The 19,177-nt window shown below is 38.7% G+C and overlaps 1 protein-coding gene across 1 annotated transcript in view; it reads right to left on the reverse strand.

Annotated features, from left to right (window-relative positions):
* The window catches only part of MTPN (myotrophin), a 48,548-nt gene that overhangs the window by 19,345 nt on the left and 10,026 nt on the right, over positions 1-19,177 (reverse strand). Inside the window, exons 2-3 of the mRNA XM_006145017.3 lie at positions 4,126-4,239; positions 2,997-3,080 (exon numbers count right to left, since the gene is read on the reverse strand). Coding sequence (XP_006145079.1) covers positions 2,997-3,080; positions 4,126-4,239 — 198 coding nt within the window. The remainder of the gene's footprint in view (positions 1-2,996; positions 3,081-4,125; positions 4,240-19,177) is intronic.

A 19,177-nucleotide genomic window follows, 5' to 3' on the forward strand; every position in this document is an offset into this window, starting at 1 on the left:
TTCTGAAAGAACATAATCAATTTCCAAGAAAATTTGGCTAACAAAACTATAGGGTATCCATTAAGGAAGCTTATGTAATAATGAAATCAAATTAAATTTGAAAAAGCAGAACTAAAATTAACTGTGCTACTTTCAACAAAGCTAAAAAATTCCATTTCTTTTATATATAACAAATTATAGCCCTGCATGATTATAACTGATCTACTAAAAATATAGCTAACTCTGAATGTCACTTATTTGGCAACAAAAATTAAGGCTCTGACAAATAAAAGAAGGATATGGGAATAAAAGAAAAGATAAAATAGGTAAAAAGTTAAGACAACTCACAACCAGTATTTAGCAACACAGTACATGTTTATAAAAAATCTTTTTTTTTTTTTTTGAGAGGTTTTCACTATAGGGTGTGTGCACTCGCCAGACAGACAGAGAGAGACATAGAGACAGCGAGAAATCACCCCCCAGGGGGGATGGCCACGCCGCAATCCCTTCTCCTCCATTCTCCTCTCGGGATCTTGGGCACGCACGCACACACGCCCGGCGTGAGTTTCAAGACGCCGGGTCTGAGACTCAAACTGCGGTCGACTACGTGGGAGTCCAGCGACATAGCCGTTACGCTAACTGCTGGTCCCTATAAAGAATCTTTTAGGATAAGGTATCAGGGCCCACTGACCATGCAAATCAAGGTGGCTTTCCAAGAATCCATTTAGTGTAGAAAAGACTTTTTTTTAAAAGAGAGATTTATGCTATATGGCTCATGTGCTCGCCAGACAGAAAGCAAGAAATTACCCCTCCAGGGAGGATGGCCATACTGCAATCCTTTCTCCTCCATTCTCCTCTTGTGATCTTGGGCATGCACACACATGCACCTGGTTTGAGTTTTAAGCTGCCGGGTCTAGGACTTCAATTGAGGTTGACTACGTGGGAGTACAGTGACATAACCGTTACGCCATCTGCTGGTCCCAATGTAGAAAAAGTCTTTTAAGAACAGAAACTTACAACCATAAGGTCTTAACTTCCTGGAGCATCACATTTTATAAGTAAGAAATACAGAACAATGCTTCAGGCTTTCTCTAGCTTAGGAATAACTATGTCTTTTTTTTTTTTTCTCCCTAAGAGGAAGGAGGCATATTGAAAGAAAAATTGTCCTGACTTGTAGTTCAAGTTAATGACTAAAAAGAAAGAGCATGCTTTCAGCTGGGCAACTCATTAGTAAATGACCAAAGTCCTAAAGTTGTAAACTAAAAAGGATCCCACAGAGGTTTTTTCTAAATTTCCTTGGTGAGGTCAAGGAAAGAAGGGGAAGGAAGGATGAGGAAGGAATCATTCACTTCCTTTACTATCCACTTTGCTGGCAGACAGGTTGAGGTCATGGGAATGAAGTCAACACTGAGAAAGGACTGGGCCAGATGGAAAAAAAAAAAAGTCAGATCCTGGTCATGTGGCATGAGCCCAGGGTCAAGCTATGCCTCAGCTGTATGTTACATGAGTCAATAAGATCTTTTTACTATTTAAGTCTGTGTTGGCTGGGTTTAGTTACTTATAATACACAGAGCTCCACTAATACATTATTGGAATTTTATATAAATCTTTCATAAACTGCAAATCAATATTTGTAGGCTAAAGCAACTAGTTTTTGTTATAGTAAGCAAAAACACTCCCCCAGAGATGCAATTATCTACTGATAATTTTTCAAGGGTACTTTAAAATCTTTTCATGGCATTAGAGAAGGAACTGACAGTAAGGAGAAAGAATGAGTGAAAATCTTTGTGAGCAAACACTGTCACAGATGCTAGATGGATCCACTGTGGTGACAAAGAATGATTTATCCCTTCTTTTTTTTTTCCTTTTGGAGAAATGCATCATTCATCTCAGTATGATCAGCACAATTTCAAAGTTGCCAGTGCTATATTCATAAATAAATAAATAAAACACACCACTTTAAGGATTCCAGTAATGATGTTTCACGTGAAGTTATGGGTAGAAAAAAAACCCCTAGTTTTAAAGGACCTAAATTAACGTCTTTCACAACCCTATCTTCAAAGAGTTGTCAAATAAATTGTCTAAGAGGTAAATACATCTTCTTTCCCAATTTTCCCCATATCTTAATGAAGCTGACCTTATGAAACATAGAATCCTCTTCATTCCTGTGTTAGAATAATAGCCACTATTTATTGAGCACTTATTATGTGCCTGCCACTGAGGCAAAATATCCAATATTTACTCGTTGAATTTCTATTTCTTCCTTGCTTATTTTAACAGCGCTTGTTTTGAGATCCCAAATGAATATAAACAGCACTTCCCAGAGTACAGCCATGAAATGACAACTGTAGGATGAGTATCAGAGCTGTATTTTACAGATTCCTGGTCTTCCGTGTATTTGCAAGCTCTATCTATTGATAGTATAGCTAGAATAGTTCCAACTAACTGGTTCATACTGGAGGCTGGATTTTAAACTCCACCCAAGAGCTTATAATAGGGAAGACAAAAACACACCGGAAAAGGCAAATGTTCTACTATCTCAATCACATCAAGAAACTAATGACCTGGAGAGTCCTTACTTCTAGCAAACGACCTCTAATAATCATGCTCAGTATGTGCCACAGAAAACGAAGCTCACAAATTTCAAACCAGTGCTACTCACAGTGTGGTCTGTGAGCCTGGGACCCGTATGCATGCTGTTACTTGTCCATGGCAACATTCTCTATATCACTAAGTACAATGTTTACTTCAGCCAACTTTGGTCTCATGATGAAATTTCCTTGAAGGAGACTGTTGATTAATATTCTAGCCCAAGTTCCTGACCCATCACAAACTGCTAATGAATAGTTTGTGAACCAGTTACTTTTGAGAAACTGTGTTCAAGCCCTTGATTATGGATATGGTCTCTAATTTCCTGTCCCTGCCCATATAGAATGCAAATGAACGAATAATCAAATACTTAGTGTCAACTGTTAAACAGTAATGAAAAAAGCAATACAAATTAGCGATGGCCTCACCTTTGACAGAAGCAATTTCACACAGGAAACATGACCCTCATAGACAGCAGACAGAAGAGGAGTAATATGATGTTTATCTGGAGCCTATGAGATAATAAATAAAGAGATAACCTTATCCATTTTTCATTTCTTCCTTCTAAATCTAATTAAGGAACTCTTGTGAATATATTAAAATCAATGTTTACCTGTTTGGCTTTCTACATAGAGACAAACATCTAGTTTCTGAGAGCTACCGGGGCCCAAGCCCAGAAATGTCTCTGTTGGGACTCTGTAAAGTAGAGGGAGCAGGGCTTTAACCTCAGCTCAAATCTTGGCTCTGCCACTTACTGTGTGGCTAGTTATTTAGTCTCCCTGATGCTTAATTCCAAATTACTGTAGAAATGCCAATGTGCTCCAGGACAGAGCAGAATAGCTGATGAGGTAAAAGCCTGTTAGGTGACATGGTTTCCTTGGAATGTGAACATGGGAACAGTTCATCTAACTTGCTGCCATGACTACTTAAACATTTTCTGAAACTGAAGTGCAGAGGTTACAAAAAGCCACGGTCAGATGACTATTTGACTACTTGCTCACTTACCTTTGTAAACAATACTGATTATTTTATCCTGCGACTGTACAGTCCTGCTTCATTACATGACAGCCACGTACTACCTGTGATACTACTAACTTCCCAAGTTTTAGAACCTAAAAAGCAACAGCTAGCAGTGAAACATCCTAATCTTCAGTTTTATCACCTTAAAAGTCAGTCTGTTTGGCTTATTTGTGAAAATCCTAAGTATGTATTTTTAAAAAAGAATTTTTTATTTAATTTTATTTATTCATTTATTTATTTTCATTGACCAGAGAAAGACAGACACACAGAGAGAAGGAAAGTGAGAAAGCAAGCCATCAGGTTCGGGACTCGAACCACGGTCGGCCATGTGGAAGTGTCCAGCGCCTTCACCACCATGCCACCTGCTGGCACCCCAACTATGTATTTCTAAATTACAGGAAATTTCACACAATTTCAAATTGTATTCTTGTTTAAAATAAGGTTTCTATAGGTAACTGTTTTACAAATCTACAGAAAACAAAATTACCCAAAGCATATAAAAGAATTTTTTTTAGAATGACAATGTTCTGTACATACATTAATATCTGCTCCTTTCAGCAGCATGAATTCCAGGATTTCAAGCTGCCCACAATCAGCTGCATAATGGAGAGGCTTCCTTCCACCTTCCAGTGTCCGGTTGACATCTTCTCCCTTATGAGAGAGCCAAATGAAAACAGTTGTAAGGATGGTAGACTGAAGAAGGGAAATGAGGTACCTGGTTATTTTTACTTTCTTAGAGTAACAAGAGTTTCATGAAATGATTGAAATAAATACCAAAAACATGAAATGAAATTCTGCACAACAGTTAACACACAGTAGGATAGTCATTCAGGTCATGATTCCTCAAGCTGAAAACAACACACACGAAAACAACACACATGAATGTTAAATGTAATGAACTGTAACCATGTGCCATTTCTAAGGAGTTTCACCAGCATAATGTCAACGTGACCACAAAAGTGGTAAGCTCAAGTAATGAGATTTTGATTTTTGAAAAGGTTTTATGGACCAAGGACTACTTCTCACACTTGTTTTATTTCTACTGTGACGAGCGATATGGGGCTTATAAATTTCAATAACAGTTTGTTGACTGCCGAGTGATTATGGCAATATAAGTATAAAACATAACATTAAGAAACAGCGGGGCCAGCAGGTGGCATGGTGATTACGGCACTAGACTCCCACATGGCCAAAAGCAGTTCAAGTTCCAAACCCAGAAGCCTGAAAAACATGTTGGATATATGTGTGTGCTTGCCCAATCCCAAGAGGAAAATGGAGGAGAGGAGATTGTGGCACAGTCATTCCCCACACAGGGGGTAATTTCTCACTTTGCTTCTCTCTGGCAAGCACATGAACCCTACAGCAAAAACAAACAAAACAACAACAAAAAAATAAAACAAAACCAGGCAGTTATTTGATAAAGAACCTTGTTGATTTGCCATGTACACAGGAGAGAACGTGGCTGGAATAATTAATTACTACCTTATTATGTATGTAATGGCCACAGATCAATCTGAAATCTACCTACCTACTTGCCTATTTATTTACTGAGTGAGTGCGCGAACATGCACCGTGTGTATGGTATTTTAGATAGGGTCTTTCTATGACACGATCCTTCTCCCTCAGTCTCCTGGGAGTTGGGGGCCACATGTATATACCACCACATCTGACATTTAGGGTGGGCTGGAAATTGAACTGGGGGCCCCTATGAAGCCTCAGCCTGCTGAGCAGCAGTATCAAGACCATGCAACAGGATGGGCCTCTTGGTATCAATTTCAAAAGCTACACAGTATTCTGCCAAGTGATATATCACAGTTTCTGCACAAATATTCTCTTAATTCTGGACTTGTGCTTTATTACCAAATACCCTGTAACACTGAAGTTTTTACTTTATAGAACATAACAATGCCATATTTCATGGACTTCAAAACACATTTCCCTATATTTTAGTCTCTCTCAATATGGGTCACAAAACAGAAATAAAAACTTTATCATTTTGCCTTGGTGATTATAGAAAAGGTAGCTATAGATCAGTAACATGTCTTTAACATAAACATTAACATAAGAGGGTTACTATTCATTTCACTTCTCAGAGTTTAACATATACCACCTAGCTATAACCACCCAATCAATTATTTGCTTATTTAACAATAGTACAGGTGGGGCCGGCAGGTGGTGTGATGATTGAGGTGGCTGGACTCCCAAATGGGTGACTGTGGTTCGAGTCCTGGACCTGGCAGCTTGGTCTCTCACTTTCCTTCTCTCTCTCTCTGGTCAACTTCAAAAAATAAAATTAAGGGACCAGCAGTTAGCGTAATAGCTATGTCGCTGGACTCCCATGTAGTCGACCACGGTTTGTGTCCCGGACCTGGTGGCTTAAAACTCACGCCGGGCGCGTGTGCGTGCATGCCCAAGATCCCGAGAGGAGAATGGAGGAGAGGGGATTGCAGCGTGGTCATCCCCCCTGAGGGGTGATTTCTCGCTTTCTGTCTCTATGTCTCTGTGTGTCTGGCGAGTGCACGGCCCTATAGCAAAAACCTCTCAAAAAAAAAGAAAAAAGAATTATTGTATTTAATCTTATTCATTGTCATTATATTAATTTTATTTATTTATTTTTTTTAGAGGTTTTTGCTATAGGGCACATGCACTCACCAGACAAAGAGATACAGAGAGACAGAAAGTGAGAAATCACCCCCCGGGGGGATGGTCATACCACAGTCCCCTCTCCTCCATTCTCCTCTTAGGATTCTGGGCACGTACGCACACGCGCCCGGTGTGAGTTTTAAGCCACCGGGTCCGGGACACGAACCACGGTTGACTACGTGGGAGTCCAGCGACATAGCCATTACGCTAACTCCTGGTTCCCAATAAAATAATTCTTAAGAAAACCCAACAAAACAATAGTACAAATAAAGATTTTTCCAGTTCAAATGATTAGGGGCAACATCTGATTTTCTTAAGAGCAAAATAAACAAAGTCTATTGCTTTCTTTCTGCCTTATTATCTTTTTTTACAGAGAGATTTTTTGCTATAGGATGCGTGTGCTTGCCAGAGAGACAGAGACAGACAGAAGGCGAGAAATCATCTCTCCTCCCCCTCCAGGGGAGAGGATGGCCACACCACACACCACAATCTCTTCTCCATTCTCCTCTCAGGATTTTGGGCATGCATGTGCATGCACATACGCCTGGTGTGAATTTTAAGCCTGCATGTCCGGGACTTGAATCGTAGTCAACTACATGGGAGTCCAATGACATAACCATTATGCCATCTGCTGGCCCCCTTTCTGCCTTATTTTAACAACAGGATAAAATAAAATGAATCTGGCTAATTTCTTTCTTTCTTTTTTTTTTTTTTTGGAGGGGTTTTTCGCTTTAGTTATAGGGCGCGTGCGCTTGCCAGACAGACAGTGAGAGACATAGAAAGCGAGAAATCACCCCCCAGGGGGGATGGTCATGCTGCAGTCCCTTCTCCTCCATTCTCCTCTCGGGATCTTCGGCATGCACGCACATGTGCCCGGCGTGAGTTTTAAGCCACCGGGTCTGGGACGCGAACTGCGGTCGACCACATGGGAGTCCAGCGACACAGCCATTACGCTAACTGCTGGTTCCCAATCTGGCTAATTTCTTCATAATGCTGAGTTGTTTTTCTCTTCTAATACTTCACTCTAAGTATCAGATAACTTATTCTAACATTCACCAAAGATAACAGTTTGGTTATTCAATCATTTGTGAAACATTTACTGGCATTTGTAAAGGTTCAGGCATTGTGATATGATCATGATGAGACAGCAATAGTGAAGAGTCACTTCCCAAAGGAGTTTATAGTCATACACAGCAAGCCAATAAGCAAACCATTTATAATAACATCTGATTAAAATCATGCCATATAGTAAAGCTCCATTAGCGGTCATGAATCTGCTTTGGAAATGAAGATAAAGATTACTAGCTCAGCCTGGGAGGTGTCTGGCAAAACTACTAAGAGATAAAACTTGGTCTGAGTGTAACATTTTGTTTTAAATGAAAAGGTTATTTTTTTTCCATCTTCATGGATTTCGTATTTTTAACAATGTCATGAGGACATGTCTTAGAACCAGGCAACAGAGAATATAAAAGATCTATCCATTAGGCCGACAGAGCCACCAGAATTGGGATTTGTCTAGTAAATGAGTAGGCTCTAAGTGTGCCTGGGGCAACCCTCACATCCACTGTTAGCACACTCTGAACCTGGATAGTTTTCCTTCTTTAAAAGATAAGTGAGAAGAAATCCAATACGGAGTAAATGAAAACCAATCACACAGCCAAAAAAATAAAAGAAAAAAAGAAAGTACTTCTGAAATAATGTAAGAAATCAAATTTTAGAAACTACCTACACAGTAATCAAAATGGAATCTAGGACAGGCCAGTAGCCTGGTGGTTAAGGGAGCTAAAATCACATGGCCAACTACCTGGTTTGAATCCCAGACCTGGAAGCTTGAAAATCATGCCAGGTGGGTATGCATGCTTGCCCCAAGTCTTGACAGGATGAAAAAATGGAGAAGGAATTGCATGGCCACACTCCATTGGGAGGTGATTTTCCCCTCTCCCTCTTTTTCTCAGGCAGGCACCTGAGCCCTTTGGCATATTAAAAAATAAAGGAATGCAAAGGACATGGTCTCTATGAAAAGATATGCTAAAAAGTGAACACGTAAAAACATGCAAAACGAACAAACCAAGGCTGACAGGATAAAGGAGCTAGTAGAGAAAGTGGAATATAGCAAGGAAATTAAAACCACATTTGTAAAACTATAATCTGCACCAAAGTCAGTATAGTTGAAAAGAAAACTCTAGAACTGAGAACAAGCTTAAGTTTGCCCAGAATACAGAAGTGATAAAGAAATAAAAATGATAAAAATTTAAAAAAGATAGGCACAGAGATTATATAAAGTTCTAACTTTTTTTTTTTAAAGAAAAGGTCTATACCTGCACACTGTAAAAGCTCACTCTATTATATGACAAATATTCAAAAGATTTCTTCCTGAAATCACTGCAGTTTTGCAACTTGTTTTACAAGGAAGAAACAAACAAAAAGTAAAGAACACACTGATACCAAAGAAAGGAAAGAATGGACTCATATTTTTTGACTCTCCTACAATAATGAACCCCAGGGGACCAGTGAGACCATCTATGAGGTTGGTGCAAAAGCTAGTATGGTTTTAGACCGTGAATTTTAAATCATTGTAACTAGGCTCAAACACATCTTTATTAATTAATCAGAATAGGAACCATGAAAATCAACACAGCTTTACCAGCAAGAAATTAATTCATTTCCGCAGCATAAAAACCTGTGCTTCAGGATTTGACAAACTCTTAGAAAACAGCTTCTGCATCCTGTTGGTTGTGGAGTTTTCCCTGCACAAGTCCAGTAAATGAGTAGGCTATGACTGAAGGAGTGGTAGTGGGTTGGCGAGAGGTCAGGTGAATAAGGCGGATGAAGGCAAAACGTAGTAGCCCAATTTGTTCAATTTTTGAAGTGCTGGTTGTGTGACATATCGGGCATTGTAACGAGGAAGCACAGGGGCCTTTCTGTTTATCAGAGCCAGCTGCAGGAGTTGTAGTTTTTGAAGCATCTCATCAATTTGCCAAGCATACTTCTCAGATGTAATGGTTTTGCCAGGATTTAGAAAGCTGTACTGGGTAAGTCCCCACCAAACAGTGACATGAGTCTTTTTGGTGCACATCTGACTTTGGAGTTTCTGTTTGGTTCAACCACTGAGCTGGTCATTGCCAGTTGTCTTATAAATTTATTTTTCATCATGTCACAATTGTGTAGAACAAGAGAAGATACCACTTCAAAAAGAGTTTTTTGATTTTCAGTGAGCTCATGAGGCACCCACTTACAGAACTTTTTCACCTTTTCGATTAGCTTCAAATGGCAAACAACTGCAGAATGGTCGGCTCTGAGTTCTTCAGCAATTCTTGTGTAGTTGGAAGAGAATCAGCTTTGATGATTGCTCTCAACTGGTCACTGTCAACTTGTGGCGGCCAGTCACTACGCTCGCCCATCTTCAAGGCTCTTGTTTCCTTTGAAAAACTTCTTGAACCACCACTGCACTGTACATTCATTAGTAGTTCTTGGGCCAGATGCACTGTTGATTCTGCGAGCCATCTCTGTTGATTTACTTGAATAAAAAAATTGTTCGAATTTGCCTTTTGTTTAACATCATTTCCATAGTCTAAAATACATATTTCAACAATGTGAAAACCTTAACTTCTGCACCAATCTAATACAGTAATGATATTTGGAAAGGGCTTGGAGATCATGTGTAATCCTCTGAGAAGAGTTATTGATTCTAATATGAATAGGGGGCTTGTGAGGTCTCTGTTAAATATGCTAGGGTAGACAGAAGGTTGAAAATCTCTCATCCAGTTTGGAGAGAATAAATTGTAACTCAAGCACATTCTACACCAAGAGGAAATCAATATTCATGTGAAAGTCAGTCTTAGACATCAATATATCAGAAAATATACTTCCTTGGAGGTAAGCGGAGTTGGAAGAAGTACCTCGAAACTTCTAGTGTGGCAGATTTCCAATATCCTGGTCTCAGGATCCCAATGAGGTTTTTGTTTATGTGGGTGATATCTATCAATATTTACCAAACTAGAAATTAAAGTAGATAACCTTTCAAACATTGATTAGTTCATTTAGAAATAACAAAAAGAAATGCTACATATAAATATAAATGAGACTGTTTTTCTTTCTTTTTGTAACATGCCAGAAGGCATGTGTGCCTGTCAGAGACTGAGAGACAGAGAGAAAGGGAGACAGCGCTGCTCCAATGGTTACTCTGCAATCCCTTCTCTCTTCCATTTCTTCATCCGTTTAGGAAGGGGGACAATGCGCACACACATGGTGTATTTTCAAGACACTGGGTCTGAAAATTTAAACTGTGGCCAGCTCCCTTAACCACTAGGTTAGCACAAGACAAATACAATTTTTTAAAAATAAAAATAAATGGGACCAGGAGACGGTGTAATAGTTACGTTGCTGGACTTCCATGTAGTTGACTACAGTTCGAGTCCTGGACCCAGCAGCTTAAAACTCACGATGGACATGTGTGTGCGCACACTCAAAATCTCAAGAGAATAGAGGAGGAGGGACTGGGGTGTGACCATTTTCCCTGGGAATTGATTGATTTCTTGCTTTCTGTGTCTGTTTCTCTGTCTCTAAGCACATTAGCCCTGTAGTAAAATTCTCTCTTTAAAAAAACAAAGCAACCAGGGACCAGCAGTTAGCGTAATGGCTATGTCGCTGGACTCCCACATAGTCGACGGGGGTTTGCGTCCTGGACCTGGAGGCTTAAAACTCACGCCGGGCATGTGTGCGTGTGTGCCCAAGATCCGGAGAGGAGAATGGAAGGGATTGTGGCATGGCCATCCCCCCTGGGGGGGTGATTTCTTGCCTTTTGTCTCTCTGTCTGGCGAGCGTATGCGCCCTCTCAAAAAAATAAAAAAAAAAAAACAAAAAAAACCAAACAAATAAAAACCCCATAATTTGAGGGGCCAGCAGGTAGCATGATGGTTAGGGCACTGGTTCTCACATGGCTGACTATACAATTCAAGTCTCAGATCCAGTAGCTTGAGAAACACTGGGAGCATGTAAATATGTACCCAGAGTCCCAGGAGGAGAATAGAGAGGGAGTATTTGTATGGCTGTCTCCACTTGGAGGGATGATTTCTCGCTTTCTCTCTCTTTCTCTGGTGAGTACATGCTCCCTATGTCAAAATCTAAAAAAGAAAAAAAAAAAAAAAAACTAAATTTTCTTAAAAAAGGGATAAGGGTGGTGGTATGTCAATTTTTTTTTTTTAAACACAAATCTTTTAAATGTGAGAATAAATACTATTGCCTTCCGTTGAGATCTGTTTTTGTGTTTAATCTGTTTTGGTAATGTTTTAGCTAAAATATATGACAAATATTTTGCCTCCCAAATACATGGTTAAAGAAATGAATTTTTATTAGAAGTCTTTTCAGTTCATTATAGATATCCTTTGACAGGACAGTATAACTCAACAAGTGGTAATTTGTTAAGGATTATTAACAATGTGGAATCTGAAATTGTATCAGTGAACTTCATACTCTGCTAAAAGATTACAATCTATCAGTCTACATCATACTTTGAATGGGTCATTTTAGAAAATATGGGACCAGCAGATGGCATAGTGGTTACATTATTGGACTCCCACATACCGACCACAGTCCCAGACCCAGTGGGTTGAAAATCATGCTGGGTGTTGTGTGTGTGTGTGCCCAAGATCCTGGGAGGAGAAGGGATTGCAGTGTGGCTATCCCCCTGAGGAGTGATTTCTTACTTTCCCTCTTATTCTCTCTCTCTGGTGAGCACATGCACCCTAAGGCAAAAACTCCTTAAAAAAACGAAAGAAAGGAATAAAGAAAATATAGTTTTACTGAATTGTGCAGATCTTCCAAATGCTGGTAACTTACTTTATTCACTGTATGAAAATCATATACATTAATATCACTGCCAATCTCATCAGAAAAGTATTTAAGTACTGAGAAAACTTCAGGCCCAAAATGGCAGTATAAATTTTCCAAGAGTCAATTCTCTTGAGAGCTCCAATCTTACCAGTGGTAATAAAAACTTAATTGTCTCCATTCACTTTTAAGAAAATGTCTGTCAAACATCCAAGTGTAAAAACTCAAATTTATAATTTTTAGTTTATTTTTCAAATGAAAACATGCTCCATGAGAAAAACAACCAATTCAGGTTCCAACTACAACAAATACAGAAGTGCTTCACGAGCACTGTCAACTTCCTCGCACAGACTATTGAGGATTTACTGCTCTATCAAGGTCATTCAAAAGTAAAACTGGCATTTAAAAATTATTTCTTTTTAAATTTGCACTTGTCAGAAACAGAAACACACAGAGAGAAAGCACTCCTCAGTGGGGTGTGCTCACACTACAATTCCTTTTCCATTTCCCCTCCTGTGGGGACTTGGGGCACATATTTACACACCCTTGGTGTGTTGTTCAAGTTGCTGGGATCAGAATTTAAACTCTGCAGACAGCCATGCAGGATCAGACTCCCTTAAGTACAATGCTACTGGGCTAGCCCAACCTGGTTTATTTTAAAACTGTGCATATGAGGTGGGAAAGTTCACAGCGGCTAGTAGCAATACAGTTTGGTACCAGTGTCTTGACTCATGCAGCAGTTTTATTCACCTTTGCTTGTGCACCATCAGTAAAAGTGTCATCGCAATGAAAAGTGTAAATAACCTCTTAATATTATTATGAAAATAGTTTTGACCTCATGAATCTCTTGAAAAGATAGCAAAGACTCCCAGAGATCCACCCCCAGAGAACTGTTACCCTAGTGAAACAAAAGAAATGTATTCAAAATTAGGATTCAAGAATGTGAACTGTGGGCGTACAAGAATTAATGATGAGACATATAGCCAATTAAGCCTTCACCTTCAATAATTATGGTTAAAAATTAGATGTAGATGTCAAAAATAATCTTAAAAGATGTAAAATTTAACAAGTATCATATAAATTTATATAAAACAAACAAAAGGCACAAAGGAAAATATTAGTAAAAATAGTCATGACCTACTTTTCTATGCAAAAATGTATCATGACTTTTCCGTTGACCCAATAAAAAGCCTACTAGATTCTGTAGAATAGAATATGGATTTCTTAGGTGACACTAAGAACACTTAGGTGTTCACAACTAAGTTCTATTATTTACAATGTGGAATCTGAACTTTATACTCTGTTAAAGATTAAAATCTATCAATTGATTATATTTTGAATGGGTGATTTAGAAAATACTGGTTTACTGAATCATACAAATAGGAAGCTTATTAAACATATGATGACATATCCTTTATGAAATACTTTGGGGAATCATTTAAAATGAAAATAGCTTACATTACTTGAACGGTTACCATGTGTCAGACACTGTCAGTTCTTTACAAGGATTAATCCACATAACTATCACAAAATTTATTAGTATGTTTAGTTCTAATACAAGAAAGCGAGGTTTGTAGAAGATAACTTGCCTAAACTCTGTGTTGTTGACATGGGGAATGTCTGTGTTATGAACGGAATAAAGCAGGTATAGACCATGATGAACAGTGTAATCCTATTTGTCTTAAAATTTAGAAGTCTATGTTTACATATAATTTTAAAATCTTAGGAGAATATATACAATGAAATCATTAGGTATCATCCTTACAGAACAGGATGGTGATGATACTCTCATTTTCTGAATTTCAATTATATATAGATAAAAAATGCACGACTTTTATGATCATTTGAAAAAAAAAAAAGGCAAACCAAAGGCTACTGCTTATTAATGTGGCAAAATTTAGATTCAAACATGGTTTTTGGCAAAATTTAAGCTCCAGTAGCCCTAAAAAAGATATATACCTTTCCAATCCTGGAAGGAAAAGTGGCAAATAAAACCAGCTTCTTTGCTTAAAGAAAGGCATAATGAAACATAGTTAAAATAAATTAAAAGAAACAGAAAACTTAAATTTCATTTATAATAATAAATATGAATAGGTTTAACTATCAAATTTAAAGATGAATTTTGGACTTTGTTAAACAATAACTAAAAGAGAGTAAACAAATATCCAACCAGAGCTGCCAGTGAAAGGTTTCTAAAAACAAAATATGAATATGTGTAAAAAATATAAACAAATGGACAAAAAAATCAGACACATAGACTTAAAAAGCTAAGAATGTTAAATATAATAACATAGAAGTCAAAGCCAAAATAGAGACGTTCATTTTGTATTTTCAAAATGTACAAACTAGTCATTAATCTTTATCTGAAAGAAAACAACTGACAAAAATAGTTCAGTAGTGAAAGAATATAACAGTCTCAGTGTTTGGTAGGTTTAGCAGGCATGATTAATAATTAATATGACTGAATCAATAAATATCCAACTTCATACTCTATGGAAACTACACCTTCTACTTCCACTGAATATTAACAAAACTGAATTATAATTGACCAAAGAAAACCTCAAAACATTCCATCATTATAGAATCCATAATCCTAATACAATAAAAACAAAATTATTAACCAAAAGCTCTAGCACAGACAAAACAAGAACGACCACCAAAATACATACACACACACACCTCTCATATACTAAAATGTCACCATGCCCAGCTCTTTAACAGCCAAGTTAATGGTATAATTACTCATTTATTGATAGTTTTAAAATAAATAATAATGTTTCCTAAGGACTTAGCATTGAAAATACTTTCAGTTCACTTGGTTTGAGGCTGTACATACTTTTTACTGTTGTAAGTAATATGATGTTAAGGGTAGGTTTTAGTATTAATATTACTGATGAAAAAGTACTGGTGATTCTTATTCATAAGGGAACAAGCACAAAAGTATCTCTACTTTCAGTGAGACTGTATGATTTTTAAAATTCTTAAAGTTCTAAAATGACAGTCACGAGAGGTTCTAAGATGGTGTTATGTTTATATAACTACTGTCACACTTCGATATTGCGACAAAGTCCTCTTAAAACAATAAAGAGTTTGAAAACAGTATTTTTTTTGGGGGGGGGTTGCTATAGGGCACGTGCGCTCGCCAGAGAGACAGAAAGCGAGAAATCACCCCCCCAGGGGGGATGGCCATGCCACAGTCCCTTCTCCATTCTCCTCTCAGGATCTTGGGCATGCACATGAGCCAGGCATAGTTTAAGCCACCGGGTCCGGGACTCAAACTGCGGTCAGCTACATGGGAGTTCAGCGACACAGCCATTATGCTAACTGCTGGTCCCAAAAACAGTATTTTTAAGAGAGGAAATAAAAGAACAGCATTTACACTAAGAATGTCTATTATAAAGGGGTATATGGTAGACCAACTTTGGAAAAAAAAAAAAAAAGGCAGGCTAGTTTCTACAAATACCAATTCAAACTCAATTTAAAAAACTGCATGACAGATAATAAGCAATGTGACTAGGGATAGAAAGATCATTTCTATTTTCAAAAAACTCAAGCACAAGAGAGATCGGCAGGTGAAAACTAATATAAGGTTCTTAATTGCAAGCAACAGAAACCAATTCAGACTAATTAAAAGAAATGCAACGCATTAAATATATTAAAAATAGTTCCCAGAATTGCTAGGAAGGTAGAAGAACCAAGCTCAGTAAATGGGAAGGCAACAAGGGGGCTTGAAAGCAAGAAATCAAAACCTATAATGAGAACCACCTGGGCACAGAAGAGCTGTTACAACTGGCACAAGCCACTACTGCTGTTTATAGAAACCGGATGCTTCACTGCTGCCACGACATCCTTCACTTTTTCAACTCCAGATAAAAAACATTCGATTTAGTCATATTTGGGTCATGAGCCCATTTTCTGAGTGGACAGGAGAAAGCAACTGATTTTATTTCTTCTATGAGTGAAAAATAGGGAGAGAGAGAGAAAGAGAAGGTATTCACGCTGCTATCTACCCCAATCCTTGACAAGCCTGGATCACTGGGGACACACATAACCAGCATGTTCAAGGAGACTTCAGTACATGAACTCAGGATTTTCCCACTTAGGTTCTGCTGCAAAACTGCTGCTGGCCCCAGGAGAAAGCAATTTATTTGTCCTTTCTGGCCTCTGTTGTGTGCAGGGAGCCAGGCCATACAATTTCATCAAGATTTATACTAAGTAGCAGAGAACTCCTCAAGCACAGGAAGCTTCAAATGCTACAAACTCCCTCCCTCCCTCCCACCTGCTGAAAGACAAATGCCCCACTATAAGCACTTTATCTGCAGAAACACAAGATCTGCAGAAATATTCTGGGGTGGAGGGGCACAGTCTTCGCTCTCCTTTGAGTCACTCTTCAAATATCTAAACAGTAATCCCTGGCCATACCTGTAAGTGCACTCTTGCTGTTTTAGCTAGTCATTTGAATGTTCACAAAACTACCTGAACATTCAAAACTTAAAAAACACATCCCTCAGACCATGATTTGAGGTTTTTTTTTTTTGGGGGGGGGGGGCGGGGGGGGGGGTTTTGTTTTGCTATAGGGCGCGTGCGCTCGCCAGACAGACAGAGAGAGACAGAGAGAAAGCGAGAAGTCACCCTCTGGGGGGGTGGCCACACCGCAATCCCTTCTCCAGTCTCCTCTTGGGATCTTGGGCACACACACATGCACGCACAAGCGCCCGGCATGAGTTTAAGCCACTGGGTCGGGGACTCGAACCGCGGTCGACTATGTGGGAGTTCAGCGACATAGCCATTACGCTAACTGCTGGTCCCATGATTTGAGTTTTTTTAAGTGACTTTTTCCAATTCAAATGTGCAACTTATCAGTCAAGTCAGGAGCCCATAAGTCCTTTCAAATTTAAAAAACTCTAGAAAAGAACAAAAACACAATTACTAGTTACCACATTGGAACAAATGAGGGATTTACTGCACCAGCAATCAGAATATGGGATGCAGTACAAAAGCAGACAAAGACCGGAAATTTAAAAAATAAATAAGGGATCAGCAGATGGCATGGTGGTTACATCACTGGACTCCCACATGGGTTCGAGTCCCAGACCTAGTGGCTTAAAAATCATGCTGGGTTCATGTGTGTGCATGCTCAGCATCCTGGGATGAGAATGGATTACGGTGTAGCCATACCCCCTGGGGGGTGACTTCTCACTTTCCTTCTCACTTTCTGTCTCTCTTTCTCTGGTGAACCCACATGCTCTAAGGCAAAAAGAAAAAGAAAAAAACTCTAAAAAAACCCAAAAAATTTAGCAAGTAGATGGAGTGAGGCAAACAAAAATATCCCATTATAGGTAATAAATAGCTTCATTAGAAAACACAATGGTTTAGTGAAAAAATACCTGTTCAGATTCAGGAAATCTGAAGAAAGTTCTAACCTCAATTAGCAGTGTTATTCTATTAAAGGCCTTTAACTTTCATTTCCTCATCTATAAAATAAGGGGACTGGATTACCTTTAAGTAGTTTTGCTTCTAAATAAACGTATGGTCATTATTATTAACAATATCCGAGACCAGCAGTTAGCGTAATGGCTATGTCGCTGGACTCTCACGTAGTCGACCACGGTTCGTGTCCCAGACCCAGTGGCTTAAAACTCACGCCTGAGCTTGCCAGAAAGACGAGAGACAGAAAGTGAAAAATCACCCCCCACAAGGGGGATGGCCACACTGCAATCCCTTCTCCTCCATTCTCCTGTCAGGATCTTGGGCATGTACACACATGTGCCTGTCCTGAGTTTAAGCCACTGGGTCTGGGACTCGAATTGCGAATGATTACAAGGGAGTCCAGTGACATAGCCATTACATCAACTGTTGGTCCCAGCTTTTCTGATACCTAAATTTTCAGTGTTTTTTTTTTTTTTTTTTTAAGATTCTTAGGTCTATGTGCCAAAATGTCCCTATTTTATATAAGTCACACATACAGAAATATTTCTAAAATATATCATACACATCTTTGACTTTTTAAATAAGGAAAAAGTAGTCAAATTTAAACTATTCTTGAAGCTCATGGTTACCCTTATACATATTAATTATTGTCTGGGCCCCTGGAACCTTAAGGTACACAGGGCTCTTTATCTTTCATTTTCTTTCAGCTCCTTATATTTTGGTTTCTTTGCACATTGCTTTCAGTAATCATAGCACTTCTCTCCTTTTGTATTTTTCTGTGAACTGAAAAAAAAAAAACAAAAAAAATCTAAAACCACATTTCCAAGCTTACCAGATTTATACAGAAAAGCTACAGCTGCAAAAACTTACTGTCAGCCATATTTCTTATTACAAGTAGCTTTTAATGTAATACCATAAAGTAACTATCATCAACTCTGCTGTGGTCTGATTACTTAATCTCTGCTTCAAATGCTTTGATATGGAACATTTCCAAACTGTACCATATCTTCCTATTCTAAGATACTTCATAAATAATTAAAACCTTTATGTTCTTCACATCATATGATCAGCATGTCAGAAAAGTGTTTACAGTTTATTAAAGCATAGGGTTGGGAACCAGCAGTTAGCGTAATGGCTATGTCGCTGGACTCCCACGTAGTCGACCGCGGTTCGTGTCCCGGACCCGGTGGCTTAAAATTCACGCCGGGCGCGTGTGCGTGTGTGCCCAAGATCCCGAGAGGAGAATGGAGGAGAAGGGATTGCGGTGTGACCATCCCCCCTGGGGGGTGATTTCTCGCTTTCTGTCTCTATGTCTCTCTCTGTCTGTCTGGCGAGCGCACGCGCCCTACAGTGAAAATCTCTCCCAAAAAAAAAAAAAAAAAAAAAAAAAAAAGCATAGGGTTAAGGGTGAGCAGGGGGTGTGGTAGTTGGAGCGATGGACTCCCACAATAGCTCTGACCATGGTCAGGTCCCAAACCTGGCAGGCTTGCTTTCTCACTCTTTCTCTTTCTGGCCAAATTAAAAAAAAAAAAAAGAGAAATAGAATCAAATAATTCTAAAAAAAAAAGTGAGATAAGTTCAAATCATCCTCTTATTTTTCCTGAAGTGACAAGAACAAGCAAAAGGCCTTTAAAGAAAGCATCTGCAAAAATTGTAATGTGATTCTAAGAGGGAAAGCGGCTCTACC

This window comes from Tupaia chinensis, unplaced genomic scaffold (genome assembly GCF_000334495.1).
Source record: "Tupaia chinensis unplaced genomic scaffold, TupChi_1.0 Scaffold000140_1, whole genome shotgun sequence".
In the NCBI taxonomy this organism is placed as follows: Eukaryota; Metazoa; Chordata; class Mammalia; order Scandentia; family Tupaiidae; genus Tupaia; species Tupaia belangeri.